Source organism: Polypterus senegalus, chromosome 18 (assembly GCF_016835505.1).
Source record: "Polypterus senegalus isolate Bchr_013 chromosome 18, ASM1683550v1, whole genome shotgun sequence".
NCBI classification, from domain to species: domain Eukaryota; kingdom Metazoa; phylum Chordata; class Cladistia; order Polypteriformes; family Polypteridae; genus Polypterus; species Polypterus senegalus.
In genome coordinates, this window is record NC_053171.1 from 14,857,001 (window position 1) to 14,882,022 (window position 25,022).

Sequence of the window (25,022 nt, forward strand, 5' to 3'; positions counted from 1 at the left end):
AATTGGACTGAAATAGTTTGTGCAGTTTGAGCTTATATACTATTAGCAACTCTATCCTGCAGTATGAGTAGTGGCTAGGCCACCATTTCTAAATATCGCACAGTGTATGGCCGGCATAAAAGGAGGAAAAAATTACCAAGTGTCTACTTTTTGTAAGCATTAATTATATTTAAAACAATATGATAGTCATAATGGATGGAATAGCCATAATGGTTGGACTGACAACCCGACTGGGATGGAGTCATTTCTTACTTGGCAGGAAGGCTGTTGTGGAAGAGCAGCATGTATGGATGCATACCCCAGCAAGGATCATTCCTATTCTCTTTCCCATTTGGGAAGAGATGAACTGGGGTAAGCTGTCAGCTAAGAACAGTTCGTCGCCCAGAATGATAGGTGTCAAGGCTCCTCTGGCATGCTTCCAGTTTGGATACACGCAGGGTTGCATGGGACTTGTAGTTCAGGAGGGTGCTGCCAGGAGAGGAATCCCCCTACTTCATGGAGGTTCTTCCCAACCTGAAAGTCTTTCCTGGGTAGAAGGTTGTGGCACCAAAAGTACTCCTGGATCCAGCTTAATAAAAGCTGCAGTCTAGACAAAAGTAGGGTGGCACTCACCTGAGGAGGTTTGGACGAAAAGAAGGGAAAGGAGTAGGTAAGAACAGAAGAAGACCGGAGCTTGTGAATGGTAAAAGATACCTATGACAAGGTATCTTTAAAAAAAAAAGTTTATTTTAACCTAGGACTTGTGTGTGGTCTAATTGTGGTTAGCGTTTGAGGATCTGCCACGCCTCCTACAGGTCACAACAATCACATTTTTAATTTCTATATTTTTTCATGTCTACATAATTATTTTTTTTCTCTTCTGCACCATTAAATCTATAAAAAAAATCTACAATTTTTGAACGGTGTGTTTTTTTTCCAGCCCAGTTTAAAAGCTGATACTGCTAGTCTATAAATATGGAAGAGAAAAGGTGAGTTTTCAGGTACAATGTGATCATTCATGATTATGGAGCACCTCACACGCAACTAGGAAGACATATCCAGTTACAAGAAGCCACAAAGTTAAATAAATATTCCCAGTACCTAAACCAGTAATGACAAGTTGTGTGGTTTTTGTAATATTCAGCCTTGTAAGTTGGTAGGAAGAGTATCTAAAATTGGTTGTTTCATTTACTACACATAAAGTGCTAAAATGTTCATGTTTGTTGGTCTGATGTGTAAAACCAGCAAAACCAGGCAACTAGTTTTTGACGTTGGCTGCACCAAAGAGCCTCTACGTCTGGTTACTGTTCCACGAGAGGATGTGGAGGTGGTCCATTCCAACAAGTACTTAGGGGTCCACATTATTAACAGGCTGGACCGGTCTTGGAACACAAATATATTATATAAAAAAGGGGCAAAGCTGGCTCTTTTTTTCTTTGGAGACTGTATTCCTTTAATGTGTGTAGTGACATTCTTCACATCTTCTACAACTCTGTGATGGCCAGTACAATTTTCTAAGCTTTAATGTGCTGGTAACATCACTTCAAGAGAGGCCCACCAAATTAACAAGCTAATAAAAGAAGGGCAAGCTCACTTATCGGAAGCGCTCTGAACACCTGGAGGTCGTAGTGAAGGTAAATAAACAAAAATGAGAGCCATTATGAACAATGCTGCACATCCTCACTCCAACACACTAACACTGAGTACAGAACTTTCACCCTATGCTGGCTGGGATAGGCACCAACAGATCCCATGACCCTGTCCAGGACTAAGTGGGTTTGAAAATGATTGACTGGCTCAAGAAATACTAAGGGGGTCCTTTATACCAACACCAATATAGCGCCTCACTGGGACTGGGATTGCCAAGTCAGAACTTTTGTTTCATTTTAATTTTCCTACTTTATAGTCATTCTGGTGTGAGTTCAGACCCAAGTGTATGTGTATATTTGTATATTTATTTATCTGCCTACTAATAAATAGTATGTATGTATTTATTTATTTAAAGAGCTTCTGTAAAATGCCACATTTCCACTCTGAACAAACAAAGATCTATCTAAAAAGTTATTAACTCAAAAACATTCTGCAATTTAAAAGAATTATAGCTGAATGTATTTTTTCTATTAAGACGCATCCAGATGAGTTACAAATTTATATATATATATATATAAATGCCATATATACTATATATATATATATATATATATATATACATATATACATCATCTTAAAAGTTCCACAAAATTAAATTGAAATAAAAAAAATCCTTTACCTATAGAATCTAAAACTAACATAATGGAGAAAAATAGTATTCACCATTTATTAAAGTGTGAAAACTTTTTTTATATCATTTATTACGCAGATGCTGTCCAGCAAAGAGTTACCTTAAAAAATTCTAAAATGATGACTTGGCTAACTCTCTGAAGCTTTTGCGGTCCTCTAACAACGGCGACAGTTGTCGTGACGTCACTGGGCGGGAACGCACGAGCCCTTGGCTCGGCCCCACCCCTTCGTGCACGCATGCCTTCAATCGGGTGGGCAAACGCGCGGCGCAGGGCTAGCGAGGGGATGGCGGTCCCAACGTGCTTCTCGCATTCTGCCCTCCCCCAAACACACGCACATGCCAGTGCTAGCTATTTTTGGACGCGCCCCGCCCTGCGGTGACCGAATGAAGGCGTGCTCGCGCTGCAGCTTGAGCCTTTAATTATTTAGCACGACGACTGCGAAGCTGAGCGCAGCCGCACGCCTTTTTTTTTTTGTTCGCGAATGACTTTCAGTAAATGTAGGTGCCAAAGGGTCTGCCCACCGCAGCTGTTGTCCGTCAGGGTCTTCGGCTAGCAACAATGTTAACACGCAGACAAAAGCGGTGATAAGAGGGTGCGGCCACACGAATTCCTTACAGTGACAACCCTGCTAAAAGTTTACTGATGAACTTTAAATACGAGTTTACAAAAGGGGCTTTTTTTAAAGACTGCCTTTTTGTCCCGCCCACGCGCGTTTTCATTGGCCCGCCTCTTCAAGATGGACTCGTGCGGGCAGGAGAGCTGTCAATCATACCGCAACCGAAAAAAAAAGTCATTAAAAGTGCAGCTAGCGTGCGCCTTCTCCTTTACTTATGATGTCCGTATCTTTTTCTCAAGTATCTCATGCCTCGTTTCCACAGGGGTGCCGTTGGGCTAACGGTTTAAATGTGAATCCTGATGGTGGAAGAGACATGCGTTGACTGGCGGGCTCGCGCGCTGCGGACCGAGTCGAGCCTCACGCACCGCCACCCCCGCGCGTTACTTCCCGCATTCTCGTTACATAAAAAAAAAAGAAAAAAAGACGAGGCCGCGATGGCATCGAATACCAGACAAATCGCCCAGGCTGCTTGGCACACTTACCCGGTGGAATGGTTGCTAAGGTGAACGCAGAAGATATCCCGCTCTGCGTCTCTTCCGCGGGACTTTATTTTTAATTCTGTTTAGCCCCCTTAGGCGCAAAGTTGCGGCAACAATAATCGCAGAAAGACTAACCCCTCCTGCAGCACACGGATGAAAGAACTTCCGCACAGCCGCTTTCGGCTCACATCACCGCACTGAGGCTGGCTGGGCCGGATCCAGCCCCGCTCACGCAAATCTGCCCCCTCCTGCACGGCCCAGCAGAGAAGACCCCCGCCTGCGCGTGCGAGGAAGCCGCCTTCTGCCAAGGGTTCAACGCGAGAAAGAGAGAGGGAGGGAGGGAGTGCCTGACAGCGCCCTCCCCGCACTGCGCTGGGTGCGTGTGACCGGCATGACACACGGGGAGTCACGCCGGAGGAGCACAGCACAAGCGAAGCTGTGCGGCGCTGTGCTATGCCGGCGTGGAAGCGTGTTGAGAAAGCTCGCAAGCAGACATGTGCGACAGGCTGCAGTTTGTCTGCCAACTGCAGTTAGATAATGCAAAGATGGCATCGGACTCTTAAACTCGAAGAAAGCATAGGCGATGTATAGCATCGCTCTCACGGGTTTGAACTTTTAATCGGAATATGTTGCCTTTTTGTCATCAGACGGTGCCTATACATATAAAGTAATGGTATATTTACAGTTTTAACTTTCAATCAATATAAAATAAGATTTTAAGTGTTTTATATTGAAACTTCAAAAGTTAAATGCAGTTTTATAAGCTAATAAAATACCTAATGACAAGAAATATAATATGGCATATTTTAGGCGCAAAATAAAACGTACACCTTGCCAAAGAACAGAAATAAGTTTAGCCAAAGACTATTTTGTATAATGGCTATATAGCTGCATAGTGTTACTGAAAAACGTTTATGGATGTTCCCTTTCATCAATAGAAAATACCATTTTTTATGAAGTATCTGGACAACTGTCTTGGAATGTAGAAAACATTACATTCTTAAAAAATCCTTCATACAGCTGAGTGTCACAGGGTTAAAAATGGCTATTGTTAATGGCTATTACTGCTTGAAATGCCTGATTTTTAATTTACTATTCACGTAACACCATTTTCAACAGTCATTCATTCAGTGCTCTAATGGTCATCTTTCCTAGCTTATATTTAATTAGGCACTTAAAATGTTTTTTTTGGTTTTTAGAGAAACCTTTGTAATTTCATTAGCACAATTGAAAACTCTTATTCTGTTCACTTGGACTGCAAGGTGCTGGCATTCCTAAAGATCAGTACAGGGTTCAGGAATGTCCAACAGGAAACAGATTTTTCAAGAAATGTGACGTTCTTTCCCCTTAGAAAGAAGGCTGCTCCATTTGTCAGGTTGTCGAGATACTTAAGATTTCACACAAAGGAGTCTTTATTATCTTAAGCGATTATACTATACTGGGCCTAACCAGGATAGAAAAAGAAGGGGAAGGCTCAGATAAACAACTAAATAAGAGGAGAAGGACATCAGAGTGTGTGGTTTGAGAAACAAACACATTACAGGTCCTCAGTTGGTGTTTTCCTTAAATACATATCATATACCAGTGTCATCTGCAACAGAGAAAAGACAATTATGGGATGCTGGACATAATACACTTTTCCAGTCATCTTCTGTCCAATGGCTGTATTCTTTTTATTTGCCAGTTTTAGAAAGTGTTTCAAAGAAAATGCCAAGCCTCTTAGGCTAGCATCCTGCAATCATCTTTTTACTGTTGCAGATGACACTGGTATTTGGTGTATATTTAATGAAGAAGCCATAGGTGGAGCTGTAAGGCCTTTGTTTCTCTAACTACTGACTTGTATGTCCTTATCCTCTTGGGCAGTTGTGCATTTGTGTCTCCCATTTTTTTTTCTGTCCTGCACTGATCCAGTTTGTCGTTTTTTTTTTTCAAAACGATGGACACCTTTGTATGAAATCTTCAATTTCTTGGCAATGTGTTACATGGAATAGCTAACAAAAAGTAAACTTTAGGAATGCTGATACTTTGCAACCCAAGTGAACAGAATAACAGGTTGCAAAGCCGCTAATGCAATTACAAAGGTTTCTCTAATAACTACTTAACACTTATAGAGCATATGCCTAACTAAGGATAAGCTAAGGACATTGACCATTAGGACACTGAAAGAATGGCTGCTGAAAATGGGGAAATGAAGCCATATGTAAATAATAAATTAAAAATCAGTCATTTCAAGCTGTAATATCTATTAGAAATACTTGTAATGCCTTGGCTATATTTTAAAATTTTTAAGGTATCTTTGTTAGAAAGGCATTAATTTCTTATAGCTTAGCTATAACGTGTAACGGAATAACATTAATAGATGTTACCTTTCTACAATAGAAAGTACCATTTTTATAAGACATCAGAAGAACAAAGCCTTGGAATGTAGAATGATAACATTCTTAAACGTCTTTAATCCAGATGAGTGTCACAGGATTACAAAACAAAACTTGCATACAATAATATAGTGGGTTTTTCACAAGAGCTTGAACTTTTATTCAGTTGAAACATAATCAGCCTGTTTTAAATGAGGCATGATGTACAAGCTGTAGGGAAACTGAAATATACAAAAATACATCCTAATAAACTGCCAGTGTGTTCTATAACTGTGTGCTTACGGATTATTTATTTAATTAAACTCCACTAGACTATAGATAATTTAAACATGTTGAGATTTTAGCAATTATATCAACATGACTTTTATTTTCAGCTGGGGTTCTCGGCCAATCTGTTCCTGGCTAGTTCATAATTTTCTCAGCTTCCTTGAATTTTTCATGCATTAGATCAACAGAAAGCTGTCTGTGTCAAAGTTTATTAGAATGACAGTAGTGAAATCGTGAAGATGTCTGTCTTTGGCTAAGGCCACTTGCAAACAAAAATAATTTCCACCTTCGCTCGAGGACTGTGTAGCAGTTTTCGTGAAAAGCTATTGTATTTTATTCTGTTTGCTCAGATATTTGCAGTGTATTTCCATGAACCCAGAATTTATGGAACATTCAGTACTAAGTCTTTAAAAAAGGCTGAAACGTTCAATCATTGTACCTGCTTTGCATCTGATGCTTATTGGGAGAAGCTCCAGTTTCCCTGTGATCCTGCCCTGAATAAGTGAGTGAGGAAAATGGATAGATGGATAAATAATATCAAACTTTTAAATAGCAGCTGGGTAACAAAAAACACTAGCTTGAAAATATATGGTATTATTATAGAAAAATGCTTTTGTATATTAATAACATATTCAAGCACTTTGTGCTACTGTTTGTATGAAAATGTGCTATATAAATAAATGTTGTTGTTGTTGTTATTAGATTGCCTTTCATAGAGGCTCAACATTTTGAATGTAAAATACCAGACTTTTCATATGGTAGTTGGAATAGAAACTCTAAATTTGAATTTTACACTGTGGTAAACTATTATAACCTGCGTATAATAACAAAATGTGAGGCTCATTTTAACTGCACAGTTTATAACCGAATAGCAATAAGGTTTATTAAGAGATGTTGTATATACTGCATTTATAAAACATAGTGCTATGAAGTGTATACTGCTCTTCATCAGTGTTCAAATTTGTAATCAATTTTTTATTTACTGTATATAGCAACTGAAGAAGCAGGTGCCAGCTGTTGTGAGTTTTTTTCCCTCTTTGTGGCCTGATTATATTATTCCTTTTGTTTCACTTTTTTAAATTAGTTTGTACTTTTGTAATATGTGTAAATGATGAGCAATTTCAACAATAGTAAATAGATAGTGAAAATGATACAATTATTCATGTTGGTATTGTGTTATTGTCACTGTGTACTGTGTACACATGACAGTACACTTGAACTTGAGCACTACCCGAATCCTCCTTGCGTTTTCTTTGTATAGCCAGGTTTCTTCCTCCATCTCATAGATGTCCATGTTAAGTGGGGTGACAATTTTCAATAATTATTTTGTGTTTTTATTATAAATGACCCAGTATTGGGAAAAAGTAGGAACAGTCAGTTATTTTCTAACCCGATCAGTCCTGAACAGGGTCATGGGGGTCTGCTGGAGCATACCCCAGTTAGCATAGGGTGCAAGGCAGGAACAAACCCTGGACAGGGCACCAGTCCATCACAGGGCAAAGACACACACAAACAGACCCTTGTCACACTTAAGGCTAATTTAGGATCACCAGTTCATCTAACCTGCATGTCTTTGGACTATGGGAGGAAACCCAAAGAGACATGGGGAGAACCTGCAAACTCCACACAGGGAGGACCCGGGACGCAAACTCTGCGTCTCTTTACTGCTACCACTGTGCCACCAAGTAGGAAAAGGAACTGGACATATATATTTTATATGTGGTAGGACTTGTAATTCTGTGGTTGCATAGTTAAACTGCTTGTTTGTTTTTTTAAAATGCTTTGTCTTAATGCTCAATATGTAAATGATTACACAACATGACTGGCTAAATGAAAAACTTAAATGTGTTAAGTTCCAGTTTCCATTTGACCCAAGGAGAGTTATGCAGTTTCAGGAAATGATTACATTAAATGGTCAAATAAATATGGCTGCTGGCTAGGGTGTCTTTAAATGCAATTTTCATATAATTTGTTTGGGTTTGCATTAGGGGTCATAGTATTATTTGACTGCTTAATACTATGCTGGCTTGCTGAAAAGAAGAACTATCCATTTTATTTGTATACACCCTCAGCGGCAAACTGGTTCTTCATAGCACATACCTGTTATTCTGCAGAAGAGGTTCTGTCACAACACAACTCTTCTCAAATATTGATGAACTGTATTTATATGTATATACTGTATGAGGCTGCTGTTTTATGCTTCAAGATGAGGTTTTGGGTTTGTATTGCATATGCTTTTATAATTATGGTATTCTGTAGTGTGCTAGGCTTTTAAGTGGAAGTGTGCCTAATAAGAATTCATTGAAAGTGAAAAGACTGACCGGTTTAGAGGACCATGGCATAATACAGTACAAAGAGAATTAATAGAGTTTTAAATCATTATCTGAAAATACACTGGAAAACTGTTAAGCTCCAGAGTACAAATAGTGATGTTAGCAAAGTGTCTAAGAACTCTACACATCCCTAGTTTTTCATTTATGGAGAAATCATTGCAGCTTTGTCCTGCCTATCTTTTAACTGTCTGGGAATTTTGACCCTAGGCGTTTGATTTGCATTTCACCACAATTGCAAAGCAAACTGTTCCTAAAAGCCCCACGATTTGCACCCAGAACGACCAGGGGTCATCAACTCCAGTCCTGGTAGACCACCGTGGCTGCAAGTTTTCATTCTAACCCTTTCTTTAATGAGTGCCCTGTTTATGCTGCTAATTAACCTCTTGTGAATTCATTGTAATTGAATTGCTTTTTTACGATTTGTTCCCCTGAATTTCTTCATCGTTCCTCTGAATTGCTTCATTTCTTTCCTTAAACAGAAATGAAATGTGAAGTGAGTGAGTTAACAGAAGACCAACTAAGTCAGGGCCTCAAACTCCAACCAGTTGCTTAATGAGGTGCCGATTCTTGTTGTTAATTAAACCCATTCGGTAATTCCATGGCTTGTTGCTGCTCTCGTTGTGCAATAGCAGACATTTCCGAAATTGTACATTTGCTCTTTTCCAAGAGCACTGGTAAAATGTTTTGTGGATCTGAGCAGGCCAGCATTCATCTGTCTTTATTTTCAGATATTGTATGATGGTCACCAGTTGTTTTGGCTTATTTTGTATCTCATTATTGTTTGGCTGCTAATTAAGGGGTCCGAGTCTTCAAGAGCAAGTCAATTGAAATGAATTCAAAAGAAGTGAATTAGCAGCAAAAACAGGTCACTCATTAAGAAAAGGGTTTAAATGAAAACCTGCAGCCACAGTGGTCCTCCAGGACCGGAGTTGGCGACCACAGGACTAAACACTGTGTCACTGTTTCTGTTTCAGCTGTTAAGATTTTTGATTATTCCCCTTAACCAATAGTAAGCCAATTAGATTTTACATTTAATTGTGTTTATTTCACAGATGTGGATATCCAAAGCTCATTTGAAAGCACCAGTGCAGAAGGAAAATGGAATGAGGCGCACATGACATGATCCACTTTTTAAATGACTAAATTAAAGTATCTCTATAGCCATTTATTCATTAAAAATATTCTGTTTTACTCTGTGGGTGGTATGATAGCTCAGTGGATAGCACTGACGCAGAGTCATGGATTCCAGTCCTAGCCTGGGCACTGTCTGTGTGGAATTTGCATCTTATCATCATGTTTGCATGGGTTTTCCTCCCCCCTCCTAGAAACGTGTGTTAGTTTAACTGATGACACTAAATTGGCCTGATGTGAGTATGAGTGCTTTGAGTTGTGAGAAAAGTGCTATATAAATAAAAAAAATTATTGTTAATATTTGTGTGTGTGAGCGTGAGGCCCAGTGCAGGGCTGGATTCTGTATGGCACTCAGTGCCGCTTAAATAGGCACTACCCTGCAACACTTTGTAACCCTAAGATGGTTAAGTGTTTTAGAAAATGAATTCACTTTTTTCCTATTATATAGTTGTCGGGTAAAGAAAAGCAAAACCTGAAGAATAATAAATAATGTGTACTAAACAAAGAAATAATGTGTGTTTAAACAGCCAACATAATATGCCATAACTATATGTTTTAGCAATTTTTGACTTGATAATAATTGCAGTAAACTATTTTACGGGGTCCAAAACCAAAACTGCATTTTGACTCTAAAATGCTTTCACCAGTGGTAATGAATGACATCCATCTTTTTCTCACACAGACAACTGCATATGCCGTGGTCTCGGGTCTGCAGCCATAAGAACCTATTTGTATGTGCACCCAATAAAGATATTGTCTTTGGAATCACGCTAAGGATTAAATATCACAATGTCAAGAATAAAGTCATGTCCATTCTATTCTCTCTTTATATTGAAAGAGCCTTACAACGAGAAAGCAGGATAGGAAAATATAAAGATAGCAGGAAGTTGTTATAACAGAACAAAGTCTTTTTTTTTTTTTTAAGAAAGGGAACAAACATCTTAAGATGATAAGATGACCGTGATGAGTATGCTAATAATTCCAAGAATGATCAGATTAGGGCAGAGAAGTTGATAGTTATCAGAGAGATAGTGTAGATGACAGATGGGACACTTGCATTTCAGCCAGTAGTAACAAAAGGGTCAGTACTTTAAAAAAAACATCAATATTTACTTTCTTACCTTAACACATTATACAAATATACTTGGGCAATGCAGGATAGTTCAGCTAAAATGGCATACAGAAAGAAGTGGGGGGATTACTTGGAGGTATTAGTGGCAAAGCTTTATGATCTTTCATAGATTATATAAACATATTTTACCTGCCTGCACCTCTTTCATTCAGATACATTTTCATATTGTCATAACTCTGCCATCTGTCTTGCCACTTCTTTCGAAAAAGTCAGTAAGACCAGACTCTAGAAAACCAGATATTATGAAGATTTCTATCTATAGGAGCACCTGTATTTACTATAATAATATGTTTTGAGAATTGTACATAGTAATGGATAATGACCATTGTGCTGAACTGGCACCCTGCCCAGGGTCTGTTCCTGCTGAGCGTTCAGGTGTGATGAACAGACTTCAGCTCTTCAGGACTCTACAGTTGGATAATGCAGGTTGAGTAATTAGATGACGGATAAACATTTACATTTGCCAGGATTCCATCCATTTATGCATAGTTTTAATAATAGCACCGCTGGGACTACAAAATCTTTTCTGACATGGTTAAATGATTGCTGACAAATATATTGTAACAATTCAAATCCAAAATACAGTCAATGTATTCCTGGAGTGAGTGTGAGGTAGCATTTCCACCTGTCTGAAAGACTAACATACTGTAATAATGAAATATTATATTCATCTATTTAATTAACTTCATTCTTCCATTGTAAGGTGGCAGAGGGCTGAAGGCCTCATTAGCCCAGCAACATCAGGCACATTGCTTGAACAAACCAAGGGTGGGATATCAGTCCATTGCTGTGCCCAGTCACGTACACTCATTTGGGGTATACATCTAATGCATGGCGCACATACAGATATTAAGATGGGATGTCATTCTAATGCTGTGACTCACTCACATACTCTCATTGGGGGTACAGAGCTAAGGCACTGCACGCACATGACACACTGCAGGGGGATGTCAGTCTAATTCTGGGTGCACTTGCACAATTTAGAATTAATAGTCACTCCTTAAGTTTCTTCATGCAATTCAGTTTCGTACCCTGACTCGCTAAAACTTTTAACATTAATCGCAGACGTCATCACAAAGGTTTTTCAAAAGGCTAACGTGATTATAATTAAGCACATTATGAAGATAACCTGCTCTGGAGTAGAATAAATGCAAGATGTTTGTAGTGCTAGTTGCAACGAGAAATAGGATGAAATGAGAACAAAATACAGTGGAAATGAAATAAAACAAGAAAGGCTGTATTACCGTAACATTTTCGTCACATAGACAATGAATTGCGGCCACATTAAATTTGTTATTTTATCTTACTTTTAGTTCTCCTGGTGAACTTCAGAGCTGAAGCTCGCCAGCTGAGTGACGCGCGCGCGACTGTCGCACATGCGCAAACTGACCCAGATCGAGAGCGGGGGAGCGCCTGCTACGCCGAGCGGTAGAGGCCGCGCGAGAGTCGCGCCGCAGATCAGGCGCACACACGCGCATCAATTCCGTATTGTCAACTGCACGGCGGGGGTAAGAATTGCACCTTTTTGCGAGGAAAATCGATAACCACTGGTTTGTGCTGTTCTGTCAATGCATGGGTATATTTTTATTGCTCGCCTTTATAAATCAGATAGAAAATATCAGCATTTGTTTACGTGAAGGTTTAGAACAAATGCATAACGTTTTTTTTGTATGCTTTCTAATTAGTTGGGCTTGTTGCACTTGGGGAAATATTTCTGCTGTTAATAATGAGTCGGGATAATCACAGCCGCACAAACACTTTTGAGACGGGGTGCACGTTAATTAAAGAGCGTTGCACCGCCGTTTCCATTCTAATTGCAGATGCTATTTCTATAAGAGAGAAGTTGGCGGGGCACGCTGCAACGTTCATGACACGCTACCGCAATCTAGCAGCGCTTCATCGTCTTATAATTTCCGCATATTATATATGTGCATTATGCCAGGAAGATGCCAGTCCTCTATTTATTACAAGTTGAAATTTTTATATAGACGGCGTTGTGCAGAATAAGAGGATGCTTTGTAATGGCAGGTGCAACCAATCAGCGTGCAGCGGCCTCAGATAATGCAAACGAGCTGCCGGCCACTTCCGGCCAGTTTATTCTAGGAAGCCGTGCCGTTAACTTGAGTGGATTTTGTCAGCTTTTGATGCTTCTGTTGTTTTTGTTTTCCTTCCACGTTTTTATTTGTTACAAGATTATGCCCTGTGTTGCTTCCCTTTGGGAATCGAATATGCTGATTTGGTATCATAAATAGTTACATCTATTAAATTTTTCATGCCATTGTCGTTTCATGTTTCAAATTTATCAATACACACAACACATTTGTAAAGAATAGAACACATTCTGTCAGTGCAGGTAGATGTAAAAGTAAAGAGAACACATTTACTGACTGGCATTGTGGCCTAGGGAGTAAGTTAGACTGAATCTGAAAGGTTACAGCTTCGTTTCTGATCGCAGACAGTGTTACAATTAAGTAAGTGGTTTATTCTGTTTGCACTCGTACTTCAAGTTTTAGTATAGGCAGACCCATCATGTACATTATGACTTGTGCATTTACTGTAAAAGGGTTCAATTGCTTGATTCTTGTATTCATGTTTACACTATGATTTAACCTGCAGTGAGTTTCATTTTTTTGATTTATATAATTCTATATTATGGTACTTTTGACATGAGAAATAATATGTAAAAGGTACTTTGGAAAATAGGCCTTTCTCAGGCATCCCAATGAAGCGGAGGATAGGCTGAAAGGCAGTTTCAAAATCAAGCTTACTCTTTAATAAAGAAAAGTATCACAGGGTTGTAGGTACACCTGGGGTGATAGAAGGAGCTCATTATAAAACTTTACATGGGGCCCAGTAATGTAGGAAAATATATCCAAAATTGTCTCTAGAATGGCCATTTCATCCAAGCTTTAACTTTCCCTCAATGAGGTGGGACAAGATAGGAAGGCAGACAATTGTACAGAGAGAGAGAGAGAGAGAGAGAGACAGACAAACAGTGCTTTAGGTGGTAGTTAGAAGAGATAGGAATATGGAGGAGTATACTCAGTTTGTTCATCCCTCCCCTGTATTTTTGACAATAAAAAAATCACATGCATGTTATTTTAATTGGTGACTCTCTAGATTAACCCTTTGCAGCCTAAGTGTGCTTTTGTGCAAGCCCTCTGATGGACTGGCAACCCCATCCAGAACTGGTTCCTGTTTTGTACCTGGTCTCCTGTGAATTGCTGAATTGGATTCAGCAATTTGAGAATGTTAAGTTATTATTATTATTAGTAGTAGTAGTAATATTATTTTTATTATTATTTTTAATTTTGAAGGTTTGAGGCATCCTATTCTAGTTTAGAATGAGCCTTTTCCACCTAGTATATAAGCATCAGTTTCCACCAGCATTTCAAGGGCACATTCCAAAAATCAAGTAAAGACTCTGAATTGATTTTGTGCAAATGTGTTTTTATGTGTCAGTATGAGTTTGTCATGCTGTGTGTTGGTGTCTTACCAAGGGCTGGTTCTCTTGTTGTGTCCTCATTTACTATAAGAGGCTCAAGCTTTATATGACCTCAACCAAGAAAAAGTTTAAAGTGTCTTAAGATCTGGAATTAACTGATAAGACATTTCTTAGTTTTCATAGTTTTCACAGAGTTTTCCAGAGCTCACTACAGTAATTGATAATACTGTGCAAACTGTATGTTTTTATTTTTGTATAATTGTTTAAATCATGTATGATAATTGTGGCCCATGGACAGACAGCTAAAGCCTATCTTAGCAACAATGGAAAAAAGCGTAACCTTTCCCTAGATAATAGTAAGTGTTTGCAGTGTCAAAAGTTATGAAACCCTTATTTGTAGACATTATTACGCATTGTAGGATAGAAAATGCAAATGCTCGCATGTAGACAAGATTATGTTTTTGAAACCCAGCAACACCATTTCAAAAGTTTATGGATGGCAGAATTAAAGCAATCCACCTCTAACTTCAAAGACAGCACATTTTTGAATCAATCCATTTTTTATGAACTGTCTTTATCCAGTTCAGGATCTGCCATCCTGTCACTCACAGGCTCAAGGGGGAGTTATGTTATTTAATATATTTGCATCTTAGTCTGTATTAAAGTTAATGAGAATAACTCAAATAACTGCTATAGAAATGCAGCAAGTTAAACTAAATAATATTGATTAATTACCAAAATAATTAAAAACAGAGTTCTGTTGCAGTTAGGTGTGCAGGTTTAACTACCTGTATTTATAAGGTTGTTGTTGTCATGTGTACAGAGTACAATGAAATTCTAACATGAAATATTTATGGTAACCACTTTTAGAATGGGATTCTGAGCAATTACGGTCACCCTAGCCATAAAAAATCTATACATCTGCACTGCAAAAAATAAAAATCTAAGCCAAGTGCAAAGTATTTAAATTATGACATAAATTCTAGTCTTCCTTATTGTAAGAAATATTGACTTGTCAAAAAATTGTGTATTTACAATTATTTAGCTTGTTTTAAAAAAATCCTGTCAAGTAAATTTTGCTTACCCCTTTGGCAGATTATTATTTTTTTGCTAAGTACAAGAAAAACGTTTCCCATTTCAAGTTTTTTGCTTGGTGTTTGCAGTGTGTAAAGGACAATCTCTTGTTGTTAGTTTGTTCTTTAAGCACAGCTTCGTTTTTCAAGTCCCAGTTTTGAAATTTGCTACACAGGACCTCATCAGCATTTGTCAGGATGCCAGCATGTCACTTATAGCCTTGTTCTTGCAGGGGTATGTTGGGGCAGCTCAGTTGGAGTGAGTGGCAAGAAGTACTGCAGTGTGGTTTATCAATACAGAAACAGAGTTATGCTGGTTTGGATGGTGGTGTGATCATTAACATGCTTACCTTTCAGCCATGAAATCCATGGTCACTTCCCAGTCATCATCATCAATTATTTCCATCACTGTTTTTAGTGTGGACCTCAGTGGGGTAATATTTGTTCTAGGATTATTCCTTGTAATTTGGGGTTCTTTGGAGAATAAGAAACAAGAATATTGTGTGCACAGAAGCTTTCCAATATTAATAATAGCTATGCACTAATGCACTTTAAGAGTAATAATGTTTGGTAATACAGTATATCATTTGTAATCACTTTTTGACCTTCTGCTTTCTCACTCAGACAATGCTGGGTAACCCATATGGTGGTAGCAATAATAATAATAATAATAGATTTATTCATATAAAGCATTTCATGCAATGAATGCATGTCAGAGCACTTTACACAAAACAATACATTACCAAATGTCTTAAGATTAATTTGTAAAGATGTAAATAGATACTTGTAAGGTGAAAACTACTAAACACGAATAATAATAAATCTAAAATAAATAAAATACACAGAGGAACTGAAATATATAAAAAAAACTGTTACCTATATTTATCCGACAAGTGATGATATGATGCACTCATTCATTTATTTTCTTTTAAAAAGTTATGGTGGTGTAGAGGAAAATTATAGGGAGACAAATTTCTCAAGAAAATTGACATCAGTAGGGCCGCGGTCTGTAGTGGTTCAAAAAGGCTTTGTCAAACTTGGTCATTCGCCCACCCATCTCTGCCAGGGTGTTCTACGTGTGAATTATCCAAGTCATTATCAATAATCAAATCATGGAGATCTGATGATGCTGGAGCAGTTGTCCTTTATGCCACTGACACGTTACATAGGATTGCTAGAAAACTTTGACATCCGTGCGTTGACTCCTAGTAGACCAGAAGGATTCCGAGAAATAAGAAAAGAGAAGGAGTTCTTAACAAATGACAGTGCTGACCGTCACAAATTCTGTGAAACATTTGAATATACTTTGAATGAACAACCAACCTAACAGTGCTAAGAAAACTCTGCACTAGAATAATTTCAGTATGTAAATAGTATTCTTAACATTTTTTTCAACAAGAGCTAATAATTATGTAGAAGCCAATCTGAAAAAATATATCTAAGTATCTTTTTCAAATGCTTGGAGTTTATCTGTGGTGTAATGCATTCCAAATTTGTGGTGCATAAAAGCAGAAGTTGCCTCTCTAGTCCTTTTAAATTCAGTCTATGTATGTTGAGAAGGCCGCCTCTTGAAGATTGCAGAGGACAGTCTAGACTATTGAGGCAGGCAGTCCGAAATACACAAAGGTGCGAGATGAGGCTTACATACAGTCAGAGTATTTTAAAATCAGTCCTACTAGGTGCTGAAAGCCATTGATGTGTGGAAATAACTGGTGTTATCCTCTCATCTGCTCAGATTTTTATTCAAATTCTTGCTTCTACATTTTGGCGGAGCTTTATGTCTTTCTTTGGCAATTCTGTGAAAAGTACATTGTAGCAGATGGCTAAAAACAAAGTGTGTGTAAATGTCTCAGCATCTAGTAGTGACAAGGTCGAATTCATGTTTTTACTTGTTAAATGGAAAAACTCTCATCGTAATGTGGGATTTGAAGTTTCGCTTAGTGTCAAAGTTGTCATAAACATTCTTTACTTCTGACTTTATTTCTAATGCTACAGTGGATGACCAAGAATTCTCTTTAGATTCCTATTTGTTTCATCATAGACAAATAGTTAAATTTCTGTTTTTTTCTGTGGAAATTTTAGGAAAATTACTATTCATCTGCTTCATGATGACAGACTGACATTCAGTTATGGGACTAGGAACTTCTGGGGAATTCCATGTGACTGCACAACTATGGAAATTAACCTTATGTTTTATGAATTTACCAAAGAAGAGCAGGTTTAACCAGAACAGCAATTTACCAAGCAGAGGTGGCCTTAGGGGTGTGCATGGCCTAGGGCTGACCAACCCCACACGGGGCCAGTTACGTCAAACGCTTTTTTCGCTTTTTTTTTTGTGAATTTCCCCTTGGGATTAATAAAGTATCTATCTATCTATCTATCTATCTATCTATCTATCTATCTATCTATCTATCTATCTAGTATGTATGGACTGTATAAACTTGCATGTGAATTTAATAAAAATAATTTTAACATACACCGCATTTTCTCATTACAGTATTCAGCAAAATTTTTGCAAGATAATACGTGGACTTTATCAAAATATAATAATATAATCTATTTAAAAAGTGCAATTCATAATTCATGACGATATCACGACAGTGCGAAATGCGATGTGGTGTCACGCGGAAATTAGCAGGGCCTCTTCTAGAAAAGTACCCAAACTGCAAGTATACTCTGAGTCTTGATATGCGAGATGTCATAGTCATAGCTCAGCCGGTTATCATTAGCGATATATGGTTTTGTGCATTGATTTTCGGACTATGGAATGTTGTCAAAGACTGTACAGAATTTGACCATGAAGAGGGATTTTTAAAGGGTTCTTCTTAGGAGAATCTCAAATATATATATATATATATATATATATATATATATATACTGCAGCATATAACTTGACAAATCTGCTCAAACGGGACACACGGACCTCAAAAGTAGGGCCCCCTTAGGAGCAGGGCAGGGGCAATCGCCCCACTTGCCACCCCCAAACGCCGCTGTTGTTGCCAAGGACTGATACTTGTAGCACATTATACTCTATTCACTGATTGACCGTCATCTAAACTTACAAATAATGGTGTGCCAGTTATATGTGACAGAAAACGTCTTAAGGAATTGCCAGAGAGGCCAGCCAATTGGTGAATAAGAATATTGTGATCTGAGTGTCAAAAGCAGCCGTCTTCTGGAACAATAAGGCAGGCAGGATTGACTAAGGCTTTGAAGTTTGGACTTCAGGCACTGAGGGTGTGGATTCACATCCTGCTGCTGACACGGGGGAACTCGAGTAAGTCAGTTTGTCTGCCTGTGCACCAACTAGAAAAACAAAAGAAATGTAGCCAATTGTATCTCAGCTGTTGTACGTCACCCTGGATAAAGGCTTCAGCACAATAATGATAATAGATTCGATTCAATTTTTAATGAGTCAGAATAGATAAACAGATTTTTTAAATAGATTTGTTATTCAAATAATTATTTAACTGTTTCAAAAGACCTTTTCTAGAATTTCACATAAAAGGGTTGATTGGAAGTAGGTGTAAAATTGTCTGACATTGAGCAGTTAAAATTATTTTTCTTAAGAAGAGGTTTGACAACGATAATATTCAAAATAGTTGTAAAAATACCCAATTCTGCCCCGTAGTATACAATGTATAATATACTGTCAAGTATTTGTTAGTAAAAGCAGCTAGGTGGGATTAGATCAAGGGTGCATATAAATGGTTACTCTGAAGACTTACTTTATGAAGTTCAAGTTTGTTAAGTGCAGTAAGTTCAGGAGACCCTCCTGAGTGAGAGGACTGGTTTTTCATATTTACCAGTTTGATGACAACTTGTGCATTTGTACAAGAAAGATATTGTTATTGATACTTTTATATTCTTATCTGGTTATTTTGATTCTGGGAATCAGATTTATATGATGGCCTAAATTAGGAAATAATCAGAACTCTAAAGATCGTAGAAGGTTTCCCAGGTTGTTTCTATGGTAGTATAGAGATTTAAGGCTTTAGGGGACATATGCATAAATCACTTAAGTTGACTAGAATACACATTTTTAATGAGTCAATATATGAATCAGAGGGGAAAAAATCTCAACATTAGTACAGTTTTCTGTCATTTCTGTTGCTGATTTGGAAAGCCTGTTTTCCTTGCCTAGAGTGCCAAATTAAAATGATGACAATGTTGAATTTTTCTTACTTTACTACAGGAGACCTTGGCACCATGGACGTGTCCAGTCACAGTCTTGTACTTTTGCAGCAGCTCAACATACAGAGAGAGTTTGGCTTCTTATGTGACTGCACTGTGGCAATCGGAAATGTTTACTTTAAAGCTCATCGGGCGGTGTTGGCTGCTTTCTCCAACTACTTCAAGATGATCTTCATCCACCAGTCAAGGTTAGAGAAATTGTGTATCATAATTGTTCTTTGTGCTAGAAAGAAATTGGCTACAAACAATGATCATACAGTATCTAGCTATTTGAGTCGTTACTATTTGAGTAATGCATGTTGTTGGCTCATTGTAATGTTTAATGGTGATGAATATTCCAATTTGATTATTGAAAACTTCAGCTCTGTCAGTCTCTGGAGTTTCAGTGCCAGAAAACTGGTTAACTTGTGAGAATAAACATTACTGTCCATCAACAAAATATAACAATTCTTTCTGTATGATGTGTTGATTGGTGGTAGAATGTAATTTGGTTTGAAGCTTTTGTGGTTTACAAAGCAGTTAATTTGTTTAATTGCTTTATTCCAGTTGCTATGTCATATGTCTGAATAGTGCTAAAGGTGGAGTGGTGGCTCTGAGGCTAGGGATCTGCACTGGCAATCGGAAGGTTGTTAGTTCAAATCCCGTAAATGCCAATAGGGACTCTGCTCTGTTGGGCCCTTGAGCAAGGCCGTTAACCTGCAATTGCTAAGCGCTTTGAGTAGTGAGAAAAGAGCTATATAAATGCAAAGAATTAAATAATTATTATTATTAGAGAAAATGTAAAAAAAAATCTTTATCTAATAACATTCTTGTGGCAAAGTGGTCCAGAATCTACTACTCTAAACTTTCTTTGCAGGGATATATCAAAATCAATATTACACTGAATTTCAAACAATTCTGTATGCATCCTATTGTTCAAACTAAATTGGTTACCACTGCTTACATGCAGTACTCATTTATTTTAGTTAAATATTTTTTTTGTGTGTCCTTTTTATGCTATACTAGCCTTCCCCTGCGGCTCCAGCCACGTAGAAGTGAAACAGGAAAAACTTTAAAAAACAATAAACAAACAGGTATCACTAGCTAAGTGGAAGCAAGGTCCACTCCAAAACGCAGAGGTAGACCGACTCGAACAGAGGCTGGCATGTGAGTGAGGAGGGCCCTGCCCGGCTCTACTCCTGAGGTCACGCTTCCCACTCCCCTCGGCCCGCAGCCTCTGTCTCGGATTCCGGCAAATAAATCGCTCCTGCAAGTGAACTATGATTCTAAGAGCGATGAGAGAAGTTGCAAAATTAATAGGAATGTTCAAGCAAACTATAGAAAAAAACCTGACTTAAATCTATTAAGTGGTTCTCTTGTTCGCTAGCTAAGCGGGAGTAAGAAACACCCCGATGCTGGCGCATGCTGGAGGAGGGCCCCCCCTTCCCTCGGTCCGCTGCGTCTCTCTCGAATTCCTGCAAATAAATTGCTTCCGCAAGCGAACTATGATACTTAGCGTGATGAGAGAGGCCGCAAAATCAACTGGAATGTTCAAACAAACGATAGAAAAAAAAAAAAACAGATCTAAATCTGTTAAGTAGTTCTCTCATGAAAAGTAATAATAATAATATTACATGGGGTGGGGACTGGCATTTCAGACTTGTGTTTCAAAATACAGTGCCTTTGTTTTTTTTTATTTACTTTATGTAGTTTTGTATCTCTGTATTTAATGTGACAGGTACTGACCCCCAGTGACCAGGAAATGGACAAGTGGGTTACAACCTGGATTTGGATAGCAGACAGACTTGGGTAGATCTGTGGCCAATGAAATTTAATTTAAATATTAAATTAAATATTACACATAGGAATTAAAAATGTTAGGTTTGAATACACAATGGGGGTCTGAAAATCAAAAGTACAGCTTATGAGAAGGATTTAAGAGTCGTGGTGGACTCAACACTATCAACTGCCAGACAGTGGACAGACAGACAGACGTTAGATTTTATATATTACCATTAATGGCACACTGCACAATAACGTGTAGTGAATACACTTGACTTGAGCGTTACTAGTTTTCATCCTTTTTCTCTGTGTGTTTAGCATTCATTTGCTCAGAGGTTGATGTGCTTGCTACTTCCTAAGCAGCTCTTCTTTTCTCCACCCCAAATTCTTCTCTTCTTCCGTTGGCAACTTTTCGCGTTAAAACGTATTAAGGCAGTGTTTGTGTTGAATTACTTAGTATGTTTTCTTTAATTTTTCACTTAAGCTGGCACTTAAGTGTTCAATCTGCCTCAAGTACAGTATGATTTAAGATATGAAGAGGTAGGGAATGTGACGGTGAAAGTGGTAGGGATAAGAATGGCTTCCATACGCATGCGCCACATGCTGCCCGCTGCCAAGAGTTGATTCTACAATAAAATAAAAATAAAAAGAGGAATAACCTTGGAGGTCAATCATCTCCCCGAAAGTGGACAGTAGACATCACGTAGTATATGTGTACCAAATTTCAGGTCAATAAGTCAAATGGTTTGTGAGCTACAGGTGATATAAAATCCTGGACAGACAAACGAACAGCCACGCTAGCGTATTATATATAAAGATATTTGAAAGTGTGTCCTATGTATTCCTTCATAACGTTAAAGCCCTCCTCACAGGCTGGCTGATCCTGTTTTGGGTATTTAAGTAACAGTCTCCATGATCACAGTCCGGCTATCATGTGGCTTACCGAGATTAGACTCTAAGCGAGAACCCACCGCAGCTGAGCACACGCATGGTACCACCAGACTTAACCAGTTATTTCCACAAATCTTGTTTAATCTCTTATTTTTTCTAGCATATTTTTTAGTGCTAATAAATGGCTTTAGGGTTAGAATATTTCAGTTTATCTGTGAGTGTTTGAGACCACAATTGTATTCTACAAGCAGCAGGTTGTACTGTCTAATGATTTAGGCACATTGGGTATGTGCAGTATATAAAGTTATTGAGATTTCTGAAGGTAGTGATTGATGCAGTTCTGTTAACTCAACATATCAGAAGTTGAACTTTGTAGAATGATAAAAAGGAATTGAAAATACCTGCAAGTAAATAAGTTGAATAGCTAGGATTAAAACAGGTGATGACAGAATTTAACAGAAAATGATGGAATTGCAGAACTGGTATTTCTATATTTACTTCAGTATAGAAACAGTTTTTTTCCTATGACTTTGTGTTATACTGAATTTCCTTTTGGGGATCAATAAAGATGTTTCTGACTGTTGGGGTGACAGTTTGTCTGTCCATCTATCCACCACGGTTATTGAGTTTTGAAATGCAAATGTCCATCTATACATTACCAAACCTGCTTAATACAGTTCAGGGTCGCAGTAGCCCAGATCCTTCACCAGCAAAATTAGGAACAAGGCAAGTACCAACCCTAGATGGGGAACTAATCCTCTGCAGGGCTCAATGCAAACAAGTGTTTTGTGTTAGGAGATTAGCATATTCTGTGTATGGACACTTTAATGAAATATTTATATAATATAGATGCAGTATTTTTATTTGGAAAGTAAAGCATACTTGTTTTGGACATGTGTCAGAGAACTTGAATTTTTGAGTAACAAATAAGTGCTTTTAATACCCATTATTGGCTTTGACCTCCCAACGTTTTCTACAATTTGATGTGTGGTAGGTGGCTTGTGGTTCCCCATGAGCCCACACTAATAAATGAGCATTTTATTTTTATACCAGACTGTTATTACTTTCTCCTCTTGCCCTGAAGTAGGCCTGTTGCTGAAATTGCAATAAAATAAGATTTTTTTTCTCCTTTGTTTTAATATGTGAGTTCTAATTTTGTTTTAAATGACCACTTATTGTAATTTGTTTGAGAGTTCTTCTTCTCTTGCATTAACTGAAAATTTATGAATTATTGTTGTAGTCTCTAGCTAATGCCATTTAAATGGTATCTTTTATATTTTAACAGTGAGTGCATTAAAATTCAGCCCACCGACATTCAACCGGACATCTTCAGTTACTTACTACACATCATGTACACAGGAATGGGACCAAAGCAGCAGGTTGACCAGAGTCGCTTACAGGAAGGAATAAAATTTCTTCATGCTTACCAGCTCTACAGAAATACAAATGAGAATAGTCAAGATGCGAATTTGGATACAGTAAAAATGTCTAATCTTTATGGCATTCAGATATCATCACAAATGGCCACCAAAGAGAACATAGGGTTAAAGGAAAATCTGTCGAGAGGACTTGAAGAGCGATCTACCACACAGGTTAATCACTGGCCTGTTCAACAGTCACTTACAACAGGGCTAGATACACCTACTTCAGACTCCCAGGTGCCAAACCCACATGGCCCGTCGTTGGTTAAATCAAAAGAAGAACATCTCTTGGTCACCATAAAACAGGAGAAGGTGGATCCAGATCTGGCTGCAGAATCTCAGACCACCTCCCCTCAAAGCCAAGAGAGTCGAGCCTCAGCTGTGTATCGGGATACACTGAAGGCACTGTACTGTCATTATTGTGGAGAACGGTGTAGCTCAAGGGACAGTTTACGGGAGCATCTCTACACACATGCAACCGGCTCCCTTCCCTTTGGGGTACCTGCTGCAATCCTGGAAAACAACAATCTCGGAGACGTTCAGAAAATGGCCGAGGACTTGCAAAGCATGGAAGATCGCCCTCTGCAGCAGTTCCTCGTCAACAAGAGCACCTATCTATTAGATCAGCCGAGCTGTGGTAGCTTGGAGGACTCCATGCAGCAAAGCCAGACCCTGTCACTGCCAAATGAGGAGCTGGGCGCAGAACTTAAAAGCAGCAGCCCTTACTCCAGGAAGCGCAAGATTGCCTGTGCAATTTGTAGTCTTCGTTTTTCTCAAAAGAGCCAGTTGCAGGAGCACATGTACACTCACACCGGTAAACATTCCCGCTATCACAGGTACAACCGGTTTTGCACTCAATTGCTCCAAGCATCTCAGCAGTTTTGTGAAAATCAAGGTGAGTGCACAGTAGAAGAAGCAGCTAGGGACTCCCAGGACAACCTCAGCTCTTGCTACTCTTTGGACTCTGAGATTTCACAAGAAAGCATTGACACTGTTGTTGTAGAATGAAGCAGACCCATGCCATATACCCCTTTTTAGTCCCATTATTAAAATGAAATACTTACGACTAATTGTTTTCCTGACTTTTCTATAGACTCTTTTGGCTTCTTTTCTCTGACTTTCTCTTTTTCATGTTTCTAAGCTGTATTCTGTGAAACTATTTGCTTTTTATAAAGACACAATTTTCATAAGGTGTGTGCACCCATCTTCTTTGCATCTGTGGAGCAAAGATTCTGTAAGTTCTGCGGTGCACTTGAAATCTGATTTGTACAGGATGTTTCTTGTTCTTCAGTTGTTGTTAACTTTATTTTTTGTTTCATTGTTAAAAGTGTCGTGGAGAAAACCTCATTCTCATTTGGAAGAAAACCTGCAGAGTTTGTGGATGAGCAATCAGAATTAGACTTTATTTCATAGAGCACAAAGCCGACTCAGTTCAATGAAGTGAACACTGTGAGTCTGGTGGAGCCTCGTATTTATTATGCTTCTTGACACAAGATTACCTCACTTTGCACATTTTTCATCATTATCTGACTCCTGATACCCAACCCCTCCGTTCCTCTCTTGTTGCTTCTAACATTTCTTTTTTCTTGTGCTTAGTGGGCATTAATAATTTTCTGATGGAAATAATTGCTTTCTACCCATCA

The 25,022-nt window shown here is 38.3% G+C and overlaps 2 protein-coding genes across 3 annotated transcripts in view; one reads left to right on the forward strand and one right to left on the reverse strand.

Moving 5' to 3' along the window:
- The window catches only part of zbtb1 (zinc finger and BTB domain containing 1), a 32,765-nt gene extending 29,023 nt beyond the window's left edge, over positions 1 to 3,742 (reverse strand). Inside the window, exon 1 of the mRNA XM_039741312.1 lies at positions 3,360 to 3,742. The gene's annotated coding sequence lies outside the window, so the exon portion shown is untranslated. The remainder of the gene's footprint in view (positions 1 to 3,359) is intronic.
- Positions 3,743 to 11,996: 8,254 nt separating this feature from the next.
- zbtb25 (zinc finger and BTB domain containing 25) lies at positions 11,997 to 24,553 on the forward strand. 2 transcript variants are annotated; one of them, XM_039742080.1, is made up of 3 exons: positions 11,997 to 12,102; positions 19,308 to 19,494; positions 23,244 to 24,553. In XM_039742080.1, the coding sequence occupies exons 2-3, from the start codon at positions 19,322 to 19,324 to the stop codon at positions 24,385 to 24,387; spliced, it is 1,317 nt and encodes a 438-aa protein (XP_039598014.1). In that variant the 5' UTR covers positions 11,997 to 12,102; positions 19,308 to 19,321; the 3' UTR covers positions 24,388 to 24,553. The 2 variants fall into 2 exon arrangements, with proteins under 2 accessions (XP_039598014.1, XP_039598016.1); XM_039742082.1 differs by having other exon boundaries at positions 12,022 to 12,144.
- Positions 24,554 to 25,022: the final 469 nt, after the last annotated feature.

Bases quoted from the DNA above. Each gene is read 5' to 3' on its own strand.
- zbtb25 (XM_039742080.1), top strand. From the start codon at position 19,322: ATGGACGTGTCCAGTCACAGTCTTGTACTTTTGCAGCAGCTCAACATA. The intron at 19,495-23,243 runs GTTAGAGAAATT...ATATTTTAACAG, and splicing joins ATCTTCATCCACCAGTCAAG to TGAGTGCATTAAAATTCAGC.